The 24355-nt window shown below is 38.1% G+C and overlaps 1 protein-coding gene across 11 annotated transcripts in view; it reads left to right on the top strand.

The window, feature by feature from the left end:
• The window catches only part of RPAP2 (RNA polymerase II associated protein 2), a 130756-nt gene that overhangs the window by 46112 nt on the left and 60289 nt on the right, over positions 1 to 24355 (top strand). For 9 of the 11 annotated variants that reach the window (XR_011463672.1, XM_070367683.1, XM_070367686.1 and 6 more), the window contains one exon: positions 4442 to 4510. Coding sequence is in view for 9 of the 11 variants with exons in the window: in XM_070367683.1 (XP_070223784.1) it covers positions 4442 to 4510 (69 nt within the window). In the remaining 2 variants the exon portion in view is untranslated. Of the gene's footprint in view, positions 1 to 4441; positions 4511 to 12841; positions 12936 to 24355 lie in introns of those variants that run through there. The other 2 variants (XM_070367689.1, XR_011463673.1) reach the window with 2 other exon arrangements.

Below are 24355 nucleotides of genomic sequence, written 5' to 3'. Positions count from 1 at the left end.
ACAGCAAAAGAGACACTGATGTATAGAACAGTCTTATGGACTGTTCCAGAGGGAGAGGGTGGGGAGATTGGGGAGAATGGCATTGAAACATGTATAATATCATGTATGAAATGAGTTGCCAGTCCAGGTTCGACACACGATACTGGATGCTTGGGGCTGGTGCACTGGGACGACCCAGAGGGATGGGATGGGGAGGGAGGAGGGAGGAGGGTTCAGGATGGGGAACACATGTATACCTGTGGCGGATTCATTTTGATATTTGGCAAAACTAATACGATTTGTAAAGTTTAAAAATAAAATTAAAAAAAAAAAAAAAACCTTGTTGTTAAGTTGGTTTTTCCAAATATTTACTCTTTAGTACCTGCATGTCAAAATCTTTTGCTTAAATTGAGTTTGCTCTTTTCAGTAAAATGTCAGTTATTTATAATACAGAGACACCTCTGGTAAAATAATGCATTTTGGGGTCTTCAGATTCTGGCAGGACAGTTCTAACAGGTATGTGACTGTAGGCCAAGGCTTCTAGGTGAAGTCTCTGAGGAAACACCATATAAATGACAGTGACTAGTGTTGGGAGATCTTTTCAATCAATACTGGTGGTGGGAAAGAGTTGACATAAATAACCGTGTCTTTCTCTTTGAAATAGCAATCAATAATTGGAACTTGTAGAACAGTGATTCTTAAGCCAGTTGTGGGTCAGAATTACTTGAGCTTTTAACGACGACAGATGCCTGGCTTCACCCCTAGAGATTGAGTTTCATTTGGTTAGGGTTGGGCCCAGACATTGGTATTTTTCAAAAGCCCCCCCAGGTGCTTCTGATGTGCAGCCAGAGTTGAGAGCATGTTAGAACTAAACATAAAGCAGCTTTTTCACCTTTTTGAAGAATCTTTCCCCAGTGAATAGAGCTGTCCTTTCCACTGAACTGCTTCATAGGCATTTAGCTGGAATGTTACATTGATTTACCTCTCATAGTGGTTCCATCAGAAGTTACTTGGTAATGATTAACTTGTCAGTGTTGAAGCAAGATATTTTCTAAATATGATTTGAATTAAAATTATATTTTGACACAAGTCCTTTTTAAATTTCATCAGTGATGACTGAAGGTATTTTTTTCTAAATCTATATTGAATTTCCAATTATATTTTGAAACTATGGTTTTAAAATGTTTCCTTTCAAATATTACTGTTTTAATTTTTGAATTATCACTCAAAATAGTGTTTGTTTAGCATTTGTGCTTGAAATTATTTTGGTTCTGCAAAAGGGAAAAATGTGATAGCAGGTAAAATTTTGCTGTTCTGCTGCTTAAAGCACTTTGAAGTGAAAGCAAAGACCTTGTTCCTCAGTGCCTGAAACAGTTTAGAACAGGCATTCAGTAGATTTTTTTGTTGACTCAGTAAATAAATTCATGAAATCTAAAATTTGTCTTAGCTTTGAGAGATTTGAGTATTACAGAAAAGGAAATTCTGTTAACTGCTTTTGCAGTTTTATTTTATCCTTCTTTGCTTATCTTTGGCCTTTTTTGGTTATGTGCTAGATTCTGTTTTAGTTGCTACAGGTGAAATAGTGAACAAAATAAAGAAAATTCCTTCTCTCATGGAACTATTTTAATAGGATATGTAAAAATTTTAAGACAATATGTATGTTATTATTATGTGGTAATACACCCTTTTCCCAGTTCCATAACCTCCTTTTCTCCTCAGAAGCAGGGAAAGAGGGGGTGGATGGTACTAAGGAGGGAGGAAGTTGTGATTTTATATAGACTGGTCAGGGAAGACCTCATTAAGAAGATCGTATTTGTATAAAGACCTCAAGCTTGTTAAGTGAACAAGCCATATTGCTATTGGTGAAAATATATCAGACAGGGGAACAACAGGTAAAAATGCCCTGAGGCAGAAGAAGGCCAGGTATATTCACAGAATATTAAGGATGCTGGAGAAATGAGCAAGGCAACAATACAGAGAGATATGGTTAGAGAAGTAAAGGGCAGGGATTGGCTGTAGTATAGTTATATAATCCTTGGAACCATGGTCGTTCTTTGACTTTTACTCCAAGTGATATGGAGAGCAGTTTGTGGATTCTGAATAGAAAGTTGACATGATCTGACATATTTTGGCAGTATCACTCTGGCTGCTGACTTGAGAATTATAGTAAATGGTCAGAGGCAGGAAGACTATTTAGGATGCTCTTTCTGTAATCTGCTGCTGCTCCTGCTAAGTCGCTTCAGTCGTGTCCGACTCTTTGCAACCCCATAGACAGCAGCCCACCAGGCTCCGCCTGTAATCTAGGCATAGATTAATAAGTAATAAGTGAAAGTAATAAGTGATCAGATTTAATTTTGAAAATAGAACCATCAGAATTTGATGACTAAAAAAAAAAAAAAAAAATTTGATGACTGATTTTTACATGGGATATGAAGAGAGTCAAAAATTTGGTCCTGAGCAACTGGATGGATTCTGAAGGACTGAGTAGCCATATACTTAGGTGGAGATACCTGCAAGAGAACCCAGTTTGGAGAGGAAATAAGGAGCTCAGTTTTGGTTACACTAAAATTTTGAGATGCCTGTTAGACATTCAAGTGGAAATGAAGGTAGATCACTAGTCCAAGTCTGGAATTCAACCTATTCTACCTATTCATCTATCCTCCCTTGCCCCATAGTTCCTGGCACCACTCCCTTCTTATTAATATCTCCATTATTTTACTTTTTCTAGGATGTCATATACTTGGAATCATACAGTCTGTAGCCTTTTCAGACTGACTTTTTTCACTTAAATAATATGCATTTGAAATATCTCCATGTATTCATGGCTTGATAGCTCATTTCTTTTTAGGGCTGAATAATATTCTAGGGTCTGAATGTACCACAGTTTGTTTATCCATTTACCTACTGAAAGATATCTTGGTTGCTTCCCAGTTTTCACAGTTATATAAATACAGCTGCTGTGGACATCTGTGTGCAGATTTTTGTGTAGACATTAAGTTTTCAATTCCTTTGGGTAAAGAGATACCAAGGAGTGTGATTGCTGGATTGTATAGTAGGAGTATGTTTAGTTTTCAAGAAATACCAGATTGTCATCCAAAGTTGCTGTGCCATTTTTTTCCCACCAGCATTAAATGAGAGTTCTTACTTGACATGCTTACCAGCATTTGATTTTGTTGATTATCAGGATTTTGGCAATTCTAAAAGTGTAGTGTATCTCATTGTTTTAATTTCCACCTCCCTGATGACATATGATGTAGAGCATCTTTTCATATGCTTATTTGCCATCTTTTTTTTTTTAATTTATTTTTAATTAGAGGGTAATTGCTTTACAATGTTGTGTTGGTTTCTGCCGTATAACAGGAATCAGCCATAAGTAAACATATTTCCCCTTCCTCTTGTGCTTCCCACCCCCAACCCCCATGTATCTTCTTTATATATATATATATATAAAAAATTGTATTTAGTTAGCTGTTTTTGGCTGTGCTGGGTCTTATCATGGAGGGAGCACAGGCTCTAGTCACACGGGCTTCACTGGTTGCAGCACAAGGACTCAGTAGTTGTGGCTCTCGGGTTTGGAGCGCAGGCTTAGTAGTTGGGGCACATGGGCTTAGTTGCCCCACAGCATATGGAATCTTCTCGGACCAGAGATCAAACCTGTGTCCCCTGCGTTGGCAGCAGATTCTCATTTCATTGCGCCACCAGGGAAGTCCCTGTACAGGTTTGTTAATGAAGTGTCTCTTGAGGTCTTGGACCCATTTTTTAATTGGGCATTTTGTTTTCTCATTGTTAAGTTTTAAGATTTCTTTGATATTTTGGATAGCAATCCTTTATCAGATATTTTTGGCTGCTTTTTATCAGCTTATATCATTTTTTTATTTAGAGTGATCCTTCTAAATGTTTTCTGAGAAATAAGATGACTACAGTGTACTTTATTGTCATCAACTGCTAAGTGATAGATTTTACTTCTGATTTTTTAAAACTTTTCTTGAATAAAGATACCTAGTCTTAAAATTTATCAAGTCAACTCTGACTTCTGAAAATTATGGATTATGACATTCCTTAATTGCCTGCTGGCAACCTAGCAAAAGCTGAATTAAAATCAGAAATTGCTTACCTTGTCAGTTTTAATAAAACATTTGATTAGGGAAAAACAAAAGATACGGTTAGGAGGCGTGTCTGTGTTCATGTGTTTTAATAAACCATTCAGTTTAGTTCCCCATATTGTTCCTATATCCCCATCTTGTCTAACAGTGGTATTGTTATAAATACATAAATGTGAGGCTAGAACACTTCCTTCTGAATATCAAGCCACATTATTATACTGTTGACTCTTTTCCATCAAATATAACAAGGATTAAAAAAGTGTCCTTTAACACATATCATAAAACTGAGTTTATCTAAAAATAGAAAGTTTATGTATTTAACTGTAACAATCTTTTGGTAAATTTTACCTGTCTTTCAGATTAACAAATAGAAATATTATACATAAACCTGCAGAGTGGACCTTAATTGCTTTGGTGTTGCTGTCAATGTAAGTACTCTTCCAGATTTTTAATTCTAAGTACTAAATATGAAGAATTTGACTAGGGAAAAACAGTTAATTCATTAGTTTTCTAAACTTCTTTGGAAAATATACCTTTATTTTGCACCAATTTTCCTTATGATAGAATAACTTTCATGTAAAATCATACGCTTTATTTTGATAAACTGTTGTCGTTCTCTTTATATGTTTAACTATCTTTTCTTCTCAGGGCATTTTTTTTTCTCAAATATTATTTGTAATCACTTGAAAGAAAAAAACACCTCCATGTGGGATATACTCAGGCTAGTCCGTTAATTTCATTTTTAACAGTGCATTTATTTTATTAATGTTAAATGGCTTCATTATTTTACATCTATATTTTTACCAATATAGCTAATGCTATTTTATTTTTCATCACGGTTCTTATTATTAATATCATCAGAAAAGTTTTGTTTTCAAAATCAATGTAAAATCAAACAGATTTAAAGGAACTAAAGTAGATACTACACAAGCATATATAAAACATTTAATACTCGTTCACCTCTTAAGAAATCACTAGTGGTTTCTAAGGCTGTCTTTGAATAGAGTTAAAACCATCTCTTAAGTGTAGTGTTTTTCAGCTTGAATTGCAAAAGTCTTCTTTGGAAGACCATTCATTACTGCATTACTGTTATTACTTGATGCTTGTTAGTTCATTGAAGCCCATAGGACATTGAATACTTACTGGACACTCACAAATCAAGAAGTGTTATGAGCCAACCTCATAGCATCTCCAGCCCTACATTTCTTTCTTTGATATTACTTCAGTCTGACATATTATTCTGGCTTCACTGTCCCAAGGAAGGCTGTGCTGGGAAGCATTAGAGTAGGCTTCACTGAGCCAGCATCTGTGTCACCCAACGAGATACAACTCACATGATTCATTAAATCAGAACACAGAAAATAACTTTACTTGAATGCCCTGACATAAATTTTTTATCAACCATAAGAACAAATCTTTTGTCATTTTTACTATTCAATGTTCCAGTTGAATTGGTAATTTGTGAAACAGATCTTATTAATTTTTTAGAAAGTTCTTTCCATTTTATGAAATTTGTAAATATTTTGCTCACTGGCAAAAAAAAAAGTCAGTATCTCTCTGCTCACCCACCATATCCTATGCCTGCTAATAAACCCTCATAGATAACTGTTTAACTGTACTTCTGCAATTCATTACACTAAAGGGGAAGTAACTTTTTTGGTTGACAAGTCAGAGGCCCAAGGCTTAGAAGTAATCTCAGAATCTTGCTTTCTAAGCCAGTGACTGGAAGTATTATCTTAATGAGCAGCTGCTTACTGAGGATGCACGTTAGATCCTACTTCTTTTTGTATCAAACTCTTGCCAGATCTTCTCCAAAATGTATAACAAGGAACAAAAAATAGTATGGAAAATGAAATTTAAAGCTACCATCGAAACTGCGTATGATTATTTCATATAAAAGTAATTTTAATAGAAGCACCCATGTTGCCCAGAACACTAAAAGCTTTGCTAGTTCTTTTATGTATTAATACTATTTGCCTTCTCTCACTTTGGATTTAGTGTAGGGATTTCAAGGGTCGCTGACCCATGAAAATAGTAATTTAATTGAAGAAACAAAACTGCACGTCTTAAGGTGTATTGCATATTTCACAGTATGCAGTCTAGCCTAAGGTTGTAGCAGTGAACACTTTGCTTTTGTCATTCACCTGGAATTCTCTTTCATTATTCCCTAAGCCCTACAGTTAGTTAGATATACCCATCTTTCTCTAGTCTTTGGTACTTTTGAGCCCTTGACAACTAAAAACCTTTCCAGTTAGGGCCCTTTTGGCTTCTTTTAAAATCTTTAGTCACTTGTAGACACAAAGTTAGCTGGTACTTCTTTGTTTTTGCCTTTCAAATCTTGTTTTCGCCTTTCAAATCTCGTTTTCTGATAATTTTCTCATAACTTTTGCTATAGGCCCTCTTGAACATTCTTTATCTTCCCTAACTGAATCTCCTTAGTTTTTCGTCATTTGTTCTCTTAAGACTTCTGTCCCCATACTGTTTTATTTCTTACTTCCTCATTTCTCAGCAAATTCCCTTTAGCTTTTCGTATTTCTGCCCCCTAGGGAATCTATGGCTCAGTTGATAGCCCTTTTCCTTCTTAGCCTGTCCTTTCGTCATCATTTTACAGTAAATATTACCATATGAGATGGGAGTAAAATGAAAATACACAGCCATCATATTAAAACCCATCCACTGGCTTCTGTAAAGTGTAATTATACTTTAATATATATTTGCACTCTTCTTTCCTCCCACTTCCGGTTCCCACTTTTTATATACATACAGTTTTATTTACTTTTGGCTGTGCTGGTATTTGTTGCAGCAGGCTTTTCTCTAGTTGTGGCAGACGGGCTGCTCTCTAGTTGCAGTGTGTAGGCTTTTCATTGCGGTGGCTTCTCTTGTTGCCAAGTGCAGGCTTAGTAGTTGTGACACTCGGGCTTAGTTGCTCTGTGGCACATGGGATCTTCCTGGATCAGGAATCGGACCCACGTCTCCTGCATTGGCAGGCGGATTGTATACCACTGAATCACCAGGGAAGCCCCACAGTTACTTTTTTGGGAAGACATTTATTGTCACTGGGGAAAGAAAAAGCAGATGTGAGGGCTAGCATTAGATAAACAACCTTAAATCCAGGGAAAATATGGAGACTTCACACATTCCAAGAGGCATGTACATATAAAAAGAAAGAAGGTAAACACATATTTGTAAAATAGTAACTCATCATTCAGTCTTTTATTGCCACTAAGATTGAGCATAGGCATACATGGGATTTACCTTTTATTCATTTAATTATCCTATGATTCAGAAAATCTTTGCATCTACTCTCAAATTGCCAATGGAATTTTTAAAGTCATTGTAGACATTTCTGAAATTCATATTAAGTGGACTTCTTAGAAGTCTTAATAGCTAGGAAGAAGGTCCCGAATGGTAGTTGTAGACACTGAAGATGAATACAGTAAGATAATATGTTTAGTATTATTATAACAACGGTACTATTCTTTGTGAATATTGCAAATTTTTATTTTTTTAGCATTAGTTTAATGCATGAAAGCTGTTTTCAAAATTCCTCATGAGAAGCACTTAGAAAAGGATACCTATACACATGTATAGTAAAATAAATAGCTCAAATCTAACTCTTGTTAGAAGGGAAAATCAACATTTTAAGCAAAACATGATAGTCCAGACAAGAAAGCTGGGTCCTGAATTTTCACATCTATTTTCTTAAGAATAAATAAGGTGTGTCTGTAGCAAACCATCTTTTCCTGGTAACTTCCCTTGAACTTTCACAAACATTAACATTTTAAAAATTTGAACCACAATATGTACTTTATCAGTGTGCACTGATGGGAACTTTATACCCATATAATCTCAAAGAAGTTGATGAAATCAAATTGATATTCTTGATCAATTGGTACTCTGTTCATTTAGATTTCTCACTAATTCCATAGTGAGAAATGGAATGGCCAGTATGACTGCAACGTTTATTGATACTTATACTATGTATTCAAACCTAAACCGTTACCAAAAGCACACTGAAAAACCTTTTAAAGCTTAAGCTGCTGCTGCTGCTATGTCATGACTGAACAGTCATGTCCGACTCAGTGCGACCCCATAGACAGCAGCCAACCAGGTTCCCCCGTCCCTGGGATTCTCCAGGCAAGAACACTGGAGCAGTATACATTTATTTAACAATGAAGGAATTAATGTGCCTTTGCTACTCACATTTTTATTTAATAAATGTTATAATTAACAAAGATAAGTTCACAAGAACTCCTTACACATAGAAGAACTTACAGTGATGATGAACACTAATTTTTTTTTAAATAACTGATTAGAATTGCAATAAAATAACCTAGTAGTTGGTGGTGTTGCTTAAGCTCTTAGCTCGAATAACTTGGTTGAATTTTATTAGTACTTTATGATTACAGATTATATGTTGAATAATATGAAGTTGAATCTGATTTTCTCACATCAGTATGCTCTAGTAAAGATATTAGGCTCTTTCCACAGTCCTGATGCATGATGTTCATAAAAATGTATGTAAGTATATAGTCTCCTGTAAATGTTTTAGTACCTAAATGTGCTATTGTGTAAAACTTGTTAATGTATTTGTATATTTCAGTGTTGTTTATACATCAGATTAGAAAGCACAATAAGTGAAGTTGCTCAGTCACGTCAGACTCTTTGCGACCCCATGGACTGTAGCCTGCCAGGCTCCTCCATCCATGGGATTTTCCAGGCAAGAATTCTGGAGTGGGTTGCCATTTCCTTCTCCAGGGTATCTTCCCAACCCAGGGATCAAACCTGGGTCTCCCACACTGCAGGCAGACTCTTTACTGTCTGAGCCGGCACAATAAATTACACTAAAGTATGCTTGTTTCCTGATGCCTTCTCATAGTGTAACATATATTGGTTTTTCTATTCCTCATATTCTCATCTGTCCTCAGTATAGGGAAACAGAAACTGAAGAATCACTGTTTATCATGGTCATGGTTTTCAGAGTAGTTTCTTTGAGAAGATTTTGACTGGTATTTTGAGATTTTATAGCTGTAGGACACACCCCCTCAGCTCAGTCCTTTTCCTCCTCCCTCTCTTCCCTTTGGTCTTAGTCTTCCCAGTCTTCTTTGACCTCTGTCATTATACTTGAACCTGTAACATGCAAATGTTAGGAAAGCTGAGAAATCTAGAGAACAGTCCAGACCAAGTCTGGCAGCCAAAAAGAAACAGTATAGGAGGCTTTGAAGAAACAAATTGATTGGCTTGAGTTCCTTTATGTGCAGCACTTGTGCCAGAAGTGGGAATCAGTTTCTTCAATAACTTCTTGTATCTAAAATGTCATTTTTTCACCAGAGTTTAATGTGGAACCTTTGTAGAAAGACCACTGCTTATGTAATGTGATGATCTATAGCTAACTGTAGCACAGGAGTCAAATGTCTCTTAGTAGATAGCTAGAGAAAGGTGTTATTGTGTTCCATGGGAATGATTTGGTTATCTAATGAAGGAAGAAGTAAGTAAATACTTAGTTACGTTGTACTGCTTAGAAAGAATGGAGGGTAGAAAGTGACTTGTGGTAGTCTAACATGGATATATGCTATTCCTAGTTTTATGCCCTTGATGTTCTCTAATGGAAAGCTTTCAAGATCATCTCCAAAAATGTCTGCTTTCATTTTATTTATCTGAACTGTTTCCAGTGAACTGTGGCCCACTTCCTAGACACAGACCACGCAATAGTTTATTCCCCCTAAAAGCTTTGAGTATTCCCGTCGTTCTGGGAGTAGCATGTAAGTCCTGGGAAATGGTATTTAAATAAGCTCAACTTGACCATGATCACTAAACAAAAGCCTTCACTGGATGTGGGCAGCCACTTTAGGTAACCATCATACAGATAGACACTCAGGAGAGCCACTTCCCTAGGGTACTAGGCATGAACAGAAAGATGTGACTACAGCTTTTTGCTTCAGCAGATTGTTTTTTATAGTGCGCCCATCACTAATTTCCTTAGAGAAATTTGTGAGCACACCATGAAAGATGAAGATACAGTGCCTTAGAAATTTATTGGTTCTCAGAAGTATTCGAAAGCCTTTCTCAATATTCCCAATATATTTTTCAGTATTTGAGACCATAATAGCAGATCACTGAAATAATTTTGTTTCCTTATAATTACAGATTTTATATTTAATTGAATTTTATTGAGATATAATTCATGTAACAAAATACACTATTTTAAAATGTACAGTTCACTGGTTTTTAGTATACTCACTGTTTTGTGAGTGTGAGTATACAGCAGTGTGGTGTGAGTATACAGCAACTGTCACCACTGTCTCATTCCAGAACACTTCATCATCCCCAAAATTATCTTCATATGCATTACCTTAGTCCCAGTTTTCCCTTCCTCCATCCCCTGGCAATCACTAGTCTACTTTCTGTCTCTCTGGATTTACCTATTCTGAACATTTCATATGGATGGAATCGTATAATATGTGGCTTTTGTGTCTGGTGTCTCTCACTTAATGTATTCTGGGTTTACTTCATGTTGCAGCGTGTAACAGCACTCCATTCCTTTTTATGGCTGAGTAATATTCCATTGTATGGATATACCACATTTTATTTATCCGTTTATCAGTTAATGGACATCTGGGTTATTTCCATTCTTTGGTTCTTAGGAACATTTGTGTGTAAGTTTTTGTAAGAACATGAGTTTTCGATTCTCTTAGTGGAATTAGTGGGTCATGTGATAACTCTTTATTTATCTGAGGAACTGCCAAACTGTATTCCACAATAAGTGCACTGTTTTAAATTTCTGTGGGCACTTTGTGAAGACGCTATAGATTGAACTGCCTCATACCCAGCAGCCCCACCAGGCTTATGTTTGTAGTTTTCCAAACTTTAAATATGCTTGTTCTGATTAAATTTAGACCTTCATGGACCTGTAACATCAATTTTTTTTTTTTTGTAACATCAATTTTTTATGTTCTAGGAATTTCTACTACATACGCAAAATGAGCCCCCTCACACACCCATCATGAAGTTTAAGTAAAGCCACCAGGGAAGTTCTAAAGTACCTGTTTACTGAGTATTAAATAATAATTAGATTATTCCTAAGCCCCCTATATGTATGGCTGACTTATAAGAAAAATATAATATTTTTTCATTGAAGTAACTTTATCCTCAGCCACCAGGCTGTGTGGGAACCCAGATATTTTCTAAAGGAAAAATAGTACTTCTTTAAATTTTTAACAAAAGCCTACTTTCTTCACTAATTTTTTTTTCCCCTCAGAAGTTCTCAAATTTTGGGCAATTTTATAATGTTGGTTTTTTAATCCATAAGTAGCTAAGAGTCCCCAACCTTGGGCCAGAATACATACTAAAGTCCCCAAGGGTCTTCAGCAAAAAGATGTCTCCAGCCTCCCCTTCCCAAGCAGCACAGTAACAGCAGTGGGGACAGCTGGTAGCAGGCAGCACCTGGTCCTTACCAGTCACCTCGACTTGAGAAGTCAGTCTCCCTTCCTACTTGCTCTTGACATCTTCACAGCCTGACTGAGTGCACTGAGAGCATAGCCAGGGGAGGCCAGGAAGCATGAGGCTTAATTAAGGGCACTGTTAGCCCTAGCCTCAGAGTTCTGTACCGTAAGAGTGTGATAATCATTGTGGACACTGCTGGTTGGTTCCATTTCTGTCTTAGAGTACTGAAAAAGTTGTAGCCACTATTCTGAGAGAATTGTTTCATAGCAGTAATTATGAAGAAAAGTTTTTCTAACACATCTCCAAAGCTGCTCTATAGAGCTGTCACAAACAGGATTTAGATATAAAGTTTAAACTCACAATAGCCCAGCCCTTTAAGCAAACCAACGTGTAATATTATCACTACTAGGTGAGCTACAAAGAACTTGTTTCTTTTGAATTAGAAATATCAATGGAAAGCATCCCTGCTTCCTTATTAATAGGTAATCCCAAAGCATTAAATGCAAACATTATCAGGACATAAACCATCTGTTAGAAGAAAAACATTTTATTTTATTTGGCTATCATGGTCTTTTATAACAAAGTTTTTATCTCAGTTTTCCAGATAGTAGTTCTGAAATAGAAAGTTCATAATAATATACTTCTTCATGGTATGCTCTTCTTTCAGAAGTCCTTAATAGTAATAACCTCACATGCCTTTTGGTTTTGCAAATTGTGAGACTTTAGATTTGTGCCTTGGATAAAATGAAATTTATGTAAATTATTATTAAGTATTATATTTTTGTAAATGTAATTCCCTTACCCCAAAGACCACCTTTAACTGTGCAAGGGTTCTTAAGAACCCTAAGTTCAGTCTCATTCTGGATTATATCTTAATTTTTACCTTGCATTAGCAGTTAAGCCTTGCACAAGTTTCTTAACTTCATTGTGCATTTTTTTGGTCTTGTTAGTATTAAGAGGGGGACTAAATCCTGGTTAAATTAACTTGGCAGTGTGAATTCAACTATGACATCTGATAAATAAGAAACTATTTTAATGCAGTATGTCAAAGGCTACTGAAGGAGACAATGAAGATGATTATTTGAGCATAGGAAACAATGTAACTGTGCTGATAGTCATGGAGACACTGTCCATGACTGCTTTGTTTGGTATCTTAGTCCTTAAGCTTGGCAAGAAATACGTTAATACTGCTAGCCATTCCTTCTGTGGAAAGAGTACAGAGTGCTCATTTAAGTAAATGGGATGAATACCCCTAAGATTCCTTTAGTCTCTTTCTGCTGTAGACCTTGCTGATGACATATTGCTCTCCACATCAGAGATGAGGAAGCTGCTCTGGATGCTAAAGGGAACAGTGAAGTGAGTTAGTACCTCAGCATTATACCAAAGGCGGTGAAGAGCAAAGTAGAATGTGTAAGTTGATTTTTTAAATTTCAAAATGTTCCCGATCCTTTGTTCAGATCACATTTACGGACATTTTTTAAAGTAGTTCTAGAATAATGCCTCCCCCCCTCCCCTTCATTGATGAAAAGATCCCAACCATTCATTGATAGAACTTCTTTGAACTAGGTATGGTAATCTGTGTTTCATCTCAGATAGTACCATCTGATTGTTAGCTAAAGGACTGATAAGCTACCTTGCCTGTTGCCCTGATTTTTAGTCTAAAGAGTTTGTTAGGACTTTTTTTTTCATGTTTTTAATATCGTGCCATAAAAACCAGCATAAGAGCCCATATTATACCAGGAAGGATGAGACTCACACTTTGCTACAGCATCAGAACTGTGAATCTGTGTAGAGGCTGGCATCTACACAATAATGGAAATGTTTTCAAATATTAGAAATATGACTTTAAATTGTTTATCGAGCAGCTGGGGAATACAGAGATTAAACAAAGACAAAGACCCTGCCCTCCAAGACTGCTGAGGAAAGGGAGAGAACTGTATGTTCACAGGTAACGACAGGCAAGAAAGAAACACAGACTCGTGGGACTTCAAAGCAGCAAAATAGCTCTACTAGGAAGATCAAAAAAGATTTCACAGAAGTGGGATTTTTGATGGGCCCCAAAAAGAGAAAGGGTTTCAAGAAATAGAAATGAAAGGTTGAGAGCATTCTAGGAAGTACCTGTATAATGAAAAAAGCAGAGAAGAGATGTAGTGACGAGTAAAGATAGCTGGAACTGGAAAGAGTGGTTGGAAAGTTAGGTGTATAGTAGAGATAGAGCCTTTAATGGCAAGGAAACTTATTTTAGTGGACAGTGAAAGTCACTGAAGTTTTGAGCAGAGTACCCTCCTGAAGCCAGTGCTTTAGGGAGATCAGTCTTACTGGAGTCCCATCTGTCCTGTCTTCCACCTCACACCAGTCCCTCCACGGCCTCCACTTGCTGTCATTGTGGCCCTGTGTGGCTCAGCCTCAGCTTACACCACCCTGCCTTGTTCTCGTTCCTGCCACTCCAGCCCTTCTCATCGTCTTTCCTCTCGCCACAGGACCCAGGTGGTTCCCTTTATCCAGAATGTTCTTTCCACTCCTATTCCTTTGGTTAATTCCCCCTCATCTCTCAGAACTTGAGGAAGTGTTCCTTCCTCAAAAAAACGTTTCCTGGACTTCGCTGAGTAGATCAAAACACTTTATAATAGGCCACAACACCATGTACTTATCTTTCCTAGCACTTGCCCTGTTTTCAGTTTTATATTGAATTGTATGATTCAATATACTTGATATTACTTGATTAATATCTGTCTCACTCAAATTGAAGATTTTAGGACTTCCCTGGCAGTCCAGTATTAAGACTCCCCACTTCCAATTGCAGGGGATGTGTGAGTTAGATCCCTGGTCAGGGAACTGATATCCTACATGCACAGCCAAAAAAAAAAACAACTTGAAGATTTTAGGGGCAGGTTCTATCTGTGATTTTATGCACCATTATATGCCCTGCACTTTAGCATCACAGATTTAAAATAAATACCTAACGGTGAATAAAAGAATGAATTATTAGGAAGCAATCATTTCTGACTTTTGGTTGACTCTTTTCTTCCTGCCTCCCAAGTTGCTTCCCTTCTGCCTACAACTGCTTATTCATTTTTTAAAGTTTAAAAAACAGAAAAGAAAAAAATACCTATCCTTCCTCCACAACCTTTTTGAGCTTCCCAGACTATCATCCTTTCACTTGCCAAATGTCTTGAAGAAGCTAGTCTGCTGTCAGTGATTCCAGTGCTTTTCATTGATCCCTTGCATTCTGGTTCTTGCCCACAGCATTTATGAAATTGATTTTCTCAAGTCCTCCACTAGTAACAGCCTAGTTAACCAAAGAACACTTAGTCAGTGAAATAAAATGATCACAATGAAAATGAAATGAGAGACATTACAGCTCCAGATACAAAGTTTAGCAATGGAGATAAAGGGGGGACAAACATGATTTCACAAAATTAAGACAGATAACGGGGAAAAATACTGGTTCTTTTAGAGAAGAGAGTATGAGGAACTAACTGAAGTAGTTACTAGATTTGATTTAACCTGTTCTCCAAGCACTGAGCCTATTCCTATTCAGGCATATTTAAGGTGGTGGTTATTGTCCAGTTGTTAAGTCATGTCCGACTTTTTGCAACCCCATGGACTGCAGCATGGCAGGTTTCCCTGTCCTTCACTATCTCCTGGAGTTTGCTCAAACTCATGTCCACTGAGTTGGTGATACTATCCAAACATCCCATCCTCTGTTGCCCCCTTCTCCTCCTACCTTTAATCTTCCCCTGCATCAGGGTCTTTTCCAGTGAGTTGGCTTTTCACATCAGGTGGCCAAAATATTGGATCCTCAGCATCAGTCCTTCCAGTGAATATTCAGTATTGATTTCCTTCAGGATTGACTGGTTTGATTTTCTTGCGGTCCAAGGGACTCTTAAACTCTTCTCCAGCACCAGAATGCGAAAGCATCAGTTCTTTGGCACTCAGCCTTCTCTATGGTCCAACTCTCACATCCATACATGACTACTGGAAAAAACATAGCTTTGACTATACAGACCTTTATTAACAAAATGATATCTCTGCTTTTTAATATACTGTCTAGGTTTGTGCAAAATGAAGCAGGGCAAAGGCTAACAGAATTATGCCAAGAGAACACACTGGTCATAGCAAACAACACCCTCTTCCAGCAACACAAGAGATGACTCTATGTAAAGCAATTATCCTTCACTTAAAAAATAAATTAAAAAAAATTTTTTAAAGACGACTCTACACATGGATATCACCAGACAGTCAATACCAAAATCAGACTGATTATGTACTTTGCAACCAAAGATGGAGAAGCTCTATACAGTCTGCTGACTGTGGCTCAGATCATGAGTTCGTTATTGCAAAATTCAGGCTTAAATCGAAGAAAGTAGGGAAAACCACCAGACCATTCAGGTATGACCTAAATCAAATCCCTTACGATTGCTTATACAGTGGAGGTGACAAATAGATTCAAGGGACTAGATCTGGTAGACAGAGTGCCTGAAGAACTATGAACAGAGGTTCATAACACTGTACAGGAGGCAGTGACCAAAGCCATCCCCAAGAAAAAGAAATGCAAAAAGGTGAAATGGTTGTCTGAGGAGGCCTTACAAATAGCTGAGAAGAGAAGCTAAAGGCAAATGAGAAGGGGAAAGATACACCTCCCAACTGAATGCAGAGTTCCAGAGAATAGCAAGGAGAGATAAGAAAATCTTAAATGAACAATGCAAAGAAGTAGAGGAAAACATTAGAATGGGAAAGACTAGAGGTCATTCGAGAAAATTGGAGAGACCAAGGGAACATTTCATGAAAGATGGGCATAAAAAAGGACTAAACTGGCAAGGACCTGACAGAAGCAGAAAAAATTAAAAAGAGGTGGCAAGAATACACAGGAGAACTGTACAAAAAAGGCCTTAATGATCCAGATAACTATGATGGCTATGGTCACTCACCTAGAGCCAGACATCCTAGAGTGTGAAGTCAAGTGGGCCTTAGGAAGCATTACTACAAACAAAGCTAGTGGAGGTGATGGAATTCAGAACTGAGCTGTTTCAAATCCTAAAAGGTGATGGTGTTAACAGTGATGTATTCAACATGCCGGCAAATTTGGAAAACTCAGCAGTGGCCACAGGATTGGAAAAAGTCAGTTTTCATTCCAATCCCAAAGAAAGGCAATGCCAAAGAATGTTCAAACTACCGCACAGTTATACCCATTTCACATGCCAGCAAGGTTATGCTTGAAATCCTTCAAGCTAGGCTTCAACAGTGGACTGAGAACTCCTGATCTTCAAGCTAGATATAGAAGATCAAAGGAACCAGAGACCAAATTGCCAACATCTGTTGGATCATGGAAAAAGCAAGGGAATTCCAGAAAAAAATCTGCTTTGTTGACTACACTAAATAAAGTCTTTGACTGTGTAGATCACAACAAACTGGAAAATTAAAGAGACAGGAATACCAGACCACCTTATCTGCCTCCTGATAAACGTGTATGCAAGTAAGAAACAACAGTTAGAACCAGACGTAGAACAATGGACTGGTTCAAAACTGGGAGCATGTAAAGGCTGTATGCTGTCAGCCTGCTTACTAACTTCTATAAGAGTACATCATGCGAAATGCCAGGTTGAATGAATCACAAGCTGGAATCAAGATTGCCAGGAGAAATATCAACAACCTCAGATGTGCAAATGATACCATTCCAATGGCAGAAAGTGAAGAGGAACTAAAGAGCCTCTTGATGAGGGCCAAAGAGGAGAGTGAAAAAGCTGGCTTAAAACTCAACATTTGAAAAACAAAGATCATGGCATCTGGTCCCATCATTTCATGGCAAATAGATGGAGGGAAAAGAAAACAGTGACACTTTATCTTCTTGGGCTCCAAAATCACTGCGGACAGTGACTGCAGCTGCAAAAATAAAAAAGTACTTGCTCCTTGGAAGGAAAGCTATGACAAACCTAGACAATGTATTAAAAAGATTTAGGGTTAAGGCAGTTGAAAAGGTAGACTGCTGCTGCTAAGTCGCTTCAGTCGTGTCCAACTCTGTGTGACCCCATAGATTGCAGCCCACCAGGCTCCCCCGTCCCTGGGATTCTCCAGGCAAGAACACTGGAGTGGGTTGCCATTTCCTTCTCCAATGCATGAAAGTGAAAAGTGAAAGGGAAGTCGCTCAGTTGTGTCTGACTCTAGCGACCCCATGGACTGCAGCCTACCAGGCTTCTCTGTCCATGGGATTTTCCAGGCAAAAGTACTGGAGTGGGGTGCCATTGCCAGCTACCAAATGGTAAGAAAAATTATAGTCATTATTGAGATGAGTGAGAAGGCCTGGTTGAGAGTATTAAATGCAGTGAAACAGAGCTGCATCTATGCCAAGGCTGCCTGAGCAATACAGAAGAAAGCAGAAAGGGGGAAGAAGAAATAATTTTTTGAACACCAGCTATGTGTAATCACGCTAGATTCTTTATATTATTTCATTTGATCCTCACAATTCAGTGAGGTCAGTGGTGGTGTCCCACTTCCAGAGAAAAGAAAGAGACTAGGAAGACAAGCACTTTGTCCAAGGTCACATCTGGGATTTTGATTTCAAAATATGTGCCCTTTCCACTGCCCAGTGTTCCTTAGAATACTGACAGGGAATCCAAAGTGGGTTTGAGGTTCAAGAAAGAGGTGGTAACTACCTTCCTGAAAAATCAAGCAGTTATCCTTTGCTGAACAAAGACAAGGACTGAATAAACACTATAGTTTGGTCAATTGTGGTTGTGGGTGACCTTCCAGGAAGCAGTTTACATAGAGTGATGATTGAGACCTGATTGCAAGGGCTGCTCTAGTAGACAGTTGTAAAGATACTAGACACAGCAAACGTTGACCACTCTTCATATGGTTGGCATAAGAGGAAAGAGGAGAGATTATAATCCAGTAGGATATGGTAAATCTTCAGAACACTTTTCAGAATAATGGAGGCTTGAGCATTTGGCAGCAAAAGAGGAGATGTCAGACAAGTGGGATTGGGAGTATTGAAAAAACAGTGTAACTGATGAAGAATTCTTATGCTGATGAAGTAATAGGCAAATATTACTTTTCCTTTGATGCCTTTGATGACATTCCCAGTTTTTTCATCTTTCCTGCTTTCCTCCGCCTTTCTCCTTGCCTTGAATGTCAGTGTTGTTTGGTAACATTTTGCCTCTCGTACTTAATTTCAGAAGTGAATGAACCAAGTCTTGTATATTGCTCCTTCGAAAAACCCATCTTATTATCATTTCATTTCTTGTTCTAGTTTATTCTTATCCCCCTCCACTACAGGTTAATGATATGCTTTAGGAAAATTAACTTAGGGCAGCATTTCTGAGTTTGATCCATACAGCCACTGTGTTTAATTCTGGTGTCTAACTTCCTTTTTTCTTTCATATTTTGTGCTTTTTTAGCTTCTCTGCCTTCTCGTCTTTAATAATCCATAAGTCAGTCTTAGGGACATATACACATACTTCACCAAAAAATATACACAGTTTCTACATAAGAGACTTTCGAGTCATCCAAAAATTGTGTTTGGATAATGTAAAAACAACACTAAACCAGTAAAGATGACTACAGTAAGAGAGGCAGATTTGAAACTGTTTTCTTACCAAAACGATCTCTATGCTGCTGCTGCTAAGTCGCTTTAGTCGTGTCCGACTCTGCGACCCCATAGACGGCAGCCCACCAGGCTCCCCCGTCCCTGGGATTCTCCAGGCAAGAACACTGGAATGTGTTGCCATTTCCTTCTCTAAATCTCCATGCAACCAAGCACATTATCTGGATTACTTTTGTCTCCCTAGAGCCAAACACTCAGTCTAGCACTTAGTAAACACTGAGTTAGTATTTGTGGAATAAATCAAATAAGTGAACGGACAGGGAAAACTTGATTAAATTATTGTTGGTATTATGAACTTCAAAACAGAATTGGTAGCACTGGTAAAATTGCACAGGAAAAAATGAAAATAGTTGCTTACTATCATGAGTTAAAAGAAGGACTGTAACCTTTGTCTTGATAATGATTCATATTTTCCAGGATGAATATTGTCTGATAAGGATGTAAATAGCCTAAAAACAGTTGCTACTTTTAACCAAACCTAGCATAGCTTTTTTGCAAATAGATATTTATAAAACCTTTTAAAAATTAATGAAAGACAAAACTAGACATCTGATTGGGAGATTATCTTTTAACTCATACAATTATAAAATTAGTAAACATTTTATTTTTAATATCTTTGATTTAAAACTTTGAATATTGCTTTTCTCTGATTTCGATGGACTTAGTCTTTCATGTTCTATGGACTGATAAATAGAAGAATTGCTTATAGAGCAGTCAATCACCAAGTATGTAGATATAGCACTAAATCTTTTATTTATCTGATGCATCACAGACACATTTCTGGAGAATTCTTCAAATGTTTTACATGTTGGTATTTGTTCGTTGAATTGGAAGCATTTATCAAATATTAATGGATCTTAATGGAAAAATTCACTCTAGAGGCAGACTCTTCTTTAACTAGTCTTACTGAATATATTTTTATTAACTAGTCTTACAAACTTGCATGAAAATTATAAGGGGAAAAAATTTCATTCCCAGGTATATTGAGTGCTTCTTAAATTCAAGAAACCTAACTGCCCGAGGTGTTTTTTTCTCTGTTGTCTTTAAACACTTCCGTTTAGATTGTGTATTATAGAGACTTAACACCTTTTTAATATTCTTCCTGCCTCTGACTTTTCTCATTCTGATAGTTCTAGTTAACAATAACAATAAAGTCATATGATTCTTGCAGGCAAAATTAAAATGCTTCTGATTTATTCCTAGTTTAAATATTGATATTTTTGCAAAGTTTTAGAACAGATTATAAAGGCCAAAGGGTAAAAGGCAGATTACTATTTTCTAGTTCTCACTATTGCTAATTGTGTAGTCCCAGTTTCAGTGAGCAGTATGAGTTTCTCTTTGTCATGCTGGAACAGCTCGGGTATCAGTTCAGTCTCTCAGTTGTGTCTGACTGTTTGCAACCCCATGGACTGTAGCATGCCAGGCTTCCCTGTCCATCACCAACTCCTGGAGCTTGCTCAAACTCATGCCCATCAAGTCAGTAATGCCATCCATCCATCTCATCCTCTGTCGTCGCCCTCTCCTCCTGCCTTCAGTCTTTTCCAGAGAATCAGTTCTTCACATCAGGTAGCCAAAGTATTGGAGCTTCAGCTTCAGCATCAGTCCTTCCAAGGACTCAGTACTGATTTCCTTTAGGATTGACTGGTTTGATCTCCTTGCAGTCCAAGAGACTCTCAAGAGTCTTCTTGAACACCACTCAAAAGCATTGATTCTTCGGCGCTCAGCTTTCTTTATGGTCCAGCTCTCACATCCATACGTGACTACTGGAAAAACCTTAGGTTTGACTAAACAGACCTTTGTTGGCAAAGTAATGTCTGCTTTTGAAGCTCAGTATACTCTGCCTTAAAAGACAAGACATATCAAAAATACGTAAAGCTTAATACTGAAAATTACATGGGAGCAAAAGTACTCAGGAAACCGCCACAAACTGCTTAAACGCCCATAATTTCTGTGGAGGTAAAATCATGTTATGGTAACTGAATTGTACGATTTTATTTACTGATTTTCTTTCTAATGAGTTTTTCAGTTCTCTACGTTACGATGCTGTTTGTCACATGGAGGTTTTCCATTGCAATGCATGACAAATCAGCTACACTGCAAAAATGTTTCATAAGAATCAAGCAGCTGCCACATATTCCTGTGGTTTCAGTGCAGAGAAGTATGTTGTTCGTCCAAAACACTAACTCATACAACTTTCACGTGCTCCAAAATTCCTCAAACGGCCTAAAACTAAATGCACTAACCCTCTACAGCTCACATAATTGATTGAGAGATACATTAACACATTGAAAGTAGAAATAAAGTTATGTATTCTTTCCCCAAAGGGAAAGAAAATACACATTTGAAAAGAAGAAAACTTTGTGTAATTTTGAAGAATCGTATGAAACTCAGTATCACAGGTTAACAAGAGGAAGTGGAGTTAGCAAATACAGATTTCTCTTTTGAGAAAATTGATAAGAGTAGGAAAGAAATTGAACGGTTACAGTCTGTTTTGGATAAAATACTGAAGTATGTTTGTAGGGTACAGAGAAGAATTTTAACAAGAATCTGAAGCTGAGGGCAGAGTTGGGGGGTAGACATAATGGTGGAACAGGGTCCCAGAAGAGACACGTAGAAGTGAAAGTGTTGTTCAGTCGTGTCTGACTCTCTGTGCCCCATGAACTGTAGCCCACCAGGCTCCTCTGTCTATGGAATTCTCCAGACAAGAATACTGGAGTGGTAGCCATTCCCTTCTCCAGGGAATCTTCCCAACCCAGGGATCATAGCCAGGTCTTCTGCATTGCAGGCAGATTCTTTACCGTCTGAGCCACCAGGGAAGCTTATATAATAGTGTGCACTAAGTCACTTCAGTTGTGTCCAAGTCTCTGCAACCCTATGGACTGTAGTCCACCAGGCTCCTCTGTCCATGGGATTCTCCAGGCGGGAATACTGAAGTGGGTTGTCATGCCCTCCTCCAGGGGATCTTCCTGACCCAGGAAACAAACCCATGTCTCTCATGTCCCTGCATTGGCAGGTGGATTCTTTATACCACTAGTGCTGCCTGGGAAGCCCATAATCAAAAAAGTGAGATCATGGTCAAATAGATACATTATCTTCTGAGGCCAGAAGAAAATAAGAATAAATCCCATGGACAAAGGAGCTTGGTGGGCTGCAGTCCATGGGGTCACAAAAGAGTTGGACGGGACTTAGTGACTAAACAACAAGTATGGATATAGGTAAGTTTGTAAGTAGAAGGGAGATTTTAAAATCATGCCTGACAATTTCATTTTCCAATGAAGTTGATGTTTTCAATGAGTATGATGTTGGGTTCTAAAACTAAAGAGATGATGGTTGAGTAGGGTGTGAAAGAAATTGGTTACAGTCATTGAGAGTATCCAGAAAAGGACCTAACCAAGTGCCAGAGAAAGCTGACAAGTAACCCAGAGGAGGCCAGAGATCATGGATTTGTAGTGGTATCAATTTTTGAAGTTCCCTTCTTCCTCCCACACTCCTCCCCTCCAGTACTTTTCAGCTATCCTATTGTAGGTGTGGAGAAAGCAAGTATGTAGCACTGATCCCAGGTTGTAGTTTTGATGAATAGGAAAGTTAAGATAAGGATGCGAGAGAGGCTGAAGTGTGCTGGTGAAAGGTTAGTTCAAGAAATCAGGACAGTTATAATTGGTAACCGGTAAGGGAGACATCTTAGGAATACAATCGGTTGTCCTAATGAAATGTTTCTTTTGTCCCTCCCCAAAAGTTGCATCTTCAATTCTGACGTCTCTCCTAGGTTGCAAACCAGAATTTTATTTGTGGGAAGGGAGATCTCCATTTGGATATCACTAAAGCAATTCACTCTCTCAAATCTAAGATTTAGGTGATCTCTTCCTAATTACCCAGAATTGAAGTCTGAAGTTGGCTTTGGTGCTTCTCTTGCCCTTATCTCCCATATCTAATCAATTGTTAAATCCTTCCTTTGTTTTTCTCCCTTCCCATTGCTACCAACCCACATCAGGCTTTCATTACTTGCCTAGACTGCTGCAATCATAACCTTCTTAAACAGGTCTCTGGCCAGGTGTCTCTTCCCTCAAACTAGCCCATCCTTTCTCTAGCTACAGAAGTAATCTCACTAAAGCTTAATTCTGATCAGGGCAGGTCTTTGTTCAGAAACCTAGTGACACCCCCATTTCCTATCATGTGATTTTGCTTGAGATTCAAAGCCCTCCTAATATAGCCCCAACCTGCTTACCCAACTTATTTCTCTTTTGTGTCCTTTTGTTCTCTGTTAGCTTGTATCATTGTGGCCTGTGCTTAAAATGCCTTTCCTTTTCATGTTTGCCTGTCCTAGCCTTCAAGACCCACTTCTAATGTCACTACCTCCTTAGAAGTCTTTCTTAAGCCCCCAGAGGTACAAATAATATCTTCCTTTTACAAATTCCTATAGGTGAGACCCTTCTTTTGGACCGTATTGTCTTCTGCTTTGGTAGAGGTATCTATATAAAGATCTCATTTTCTTTGCTATTCATTTTCTTCCAGCAGTGTAGATAACAAGTATAACAAATGATCAGAACTGAACAGTTCAGTCACTCAGTCGTGTCCGACTCTTTGCGACCCCATAAATCGCAGCACACCAGGCCTCCCTGTCCATCACCAACACCCGGAGTTCACTCAGACTCATGTCCATCGAGTCAGTGATGCCATCTGCCATCTGATCCTCTGTTGTCCCCTTCTCCTCCTGCCCCCAATCCCTCCCAACATCAGAGTCTTTTCCAATGAGTCAACTCTTCGCATGAGGTGGCCAGAGTACTGGAGTTTCAGCTTTACAATCAGTCCTTCCAATGAACACCCAGGACCAATCTCCTTTAGGATGGACTGGTTGGATCTCCTTGCAGTCCAAGGGACTCTCAAGAGTCTTCTCCAATACCACAGTTCAAAAGCATCAGTTCTTCGGTGCTCAGCTTTCTTCACAGTCCAACTCTCACATCCATACATGACCACTGGAAAAACCATAGCCTTGACTAGATGGACCTTTGTTGGCAAAGTAATGTCTCTGCTTTTCAATATACTATCTAGGTTGGTCATAATTTTCCTTCCAAGGAGTAAGCGTCTTTTAATTTCATGGCTGCAATCACCATCTGCAGTGTTTTTTGAGCCCCCCAAAATACAGTCTGACACTGTTTCCACTGTTTCCCCATCTATTTCCCATGAAGTGATGGGACCAGAACCATGATCTTCGTTTTCTGAATATTGA

This window comes from Bos mutus, chromosome 3 (assembly GCF_027580195.1).
Source record: "Bos mutus isolate GX-2022 chromosome 3, NWIPB_WYAK_1.1, whole genome shotgun sequence".
Taxonomy (NCBI): Eukaryota; Metazoa; Chordata; class Mammalia; order Artiodactyla; family Bovidae; genus Bos; species Bos mutus.
The sequence above is the reverse complement of the archived record's forward strand: the minus strand, read 5'-3'. Positions and strand labels throughout refer to the sequence as shown.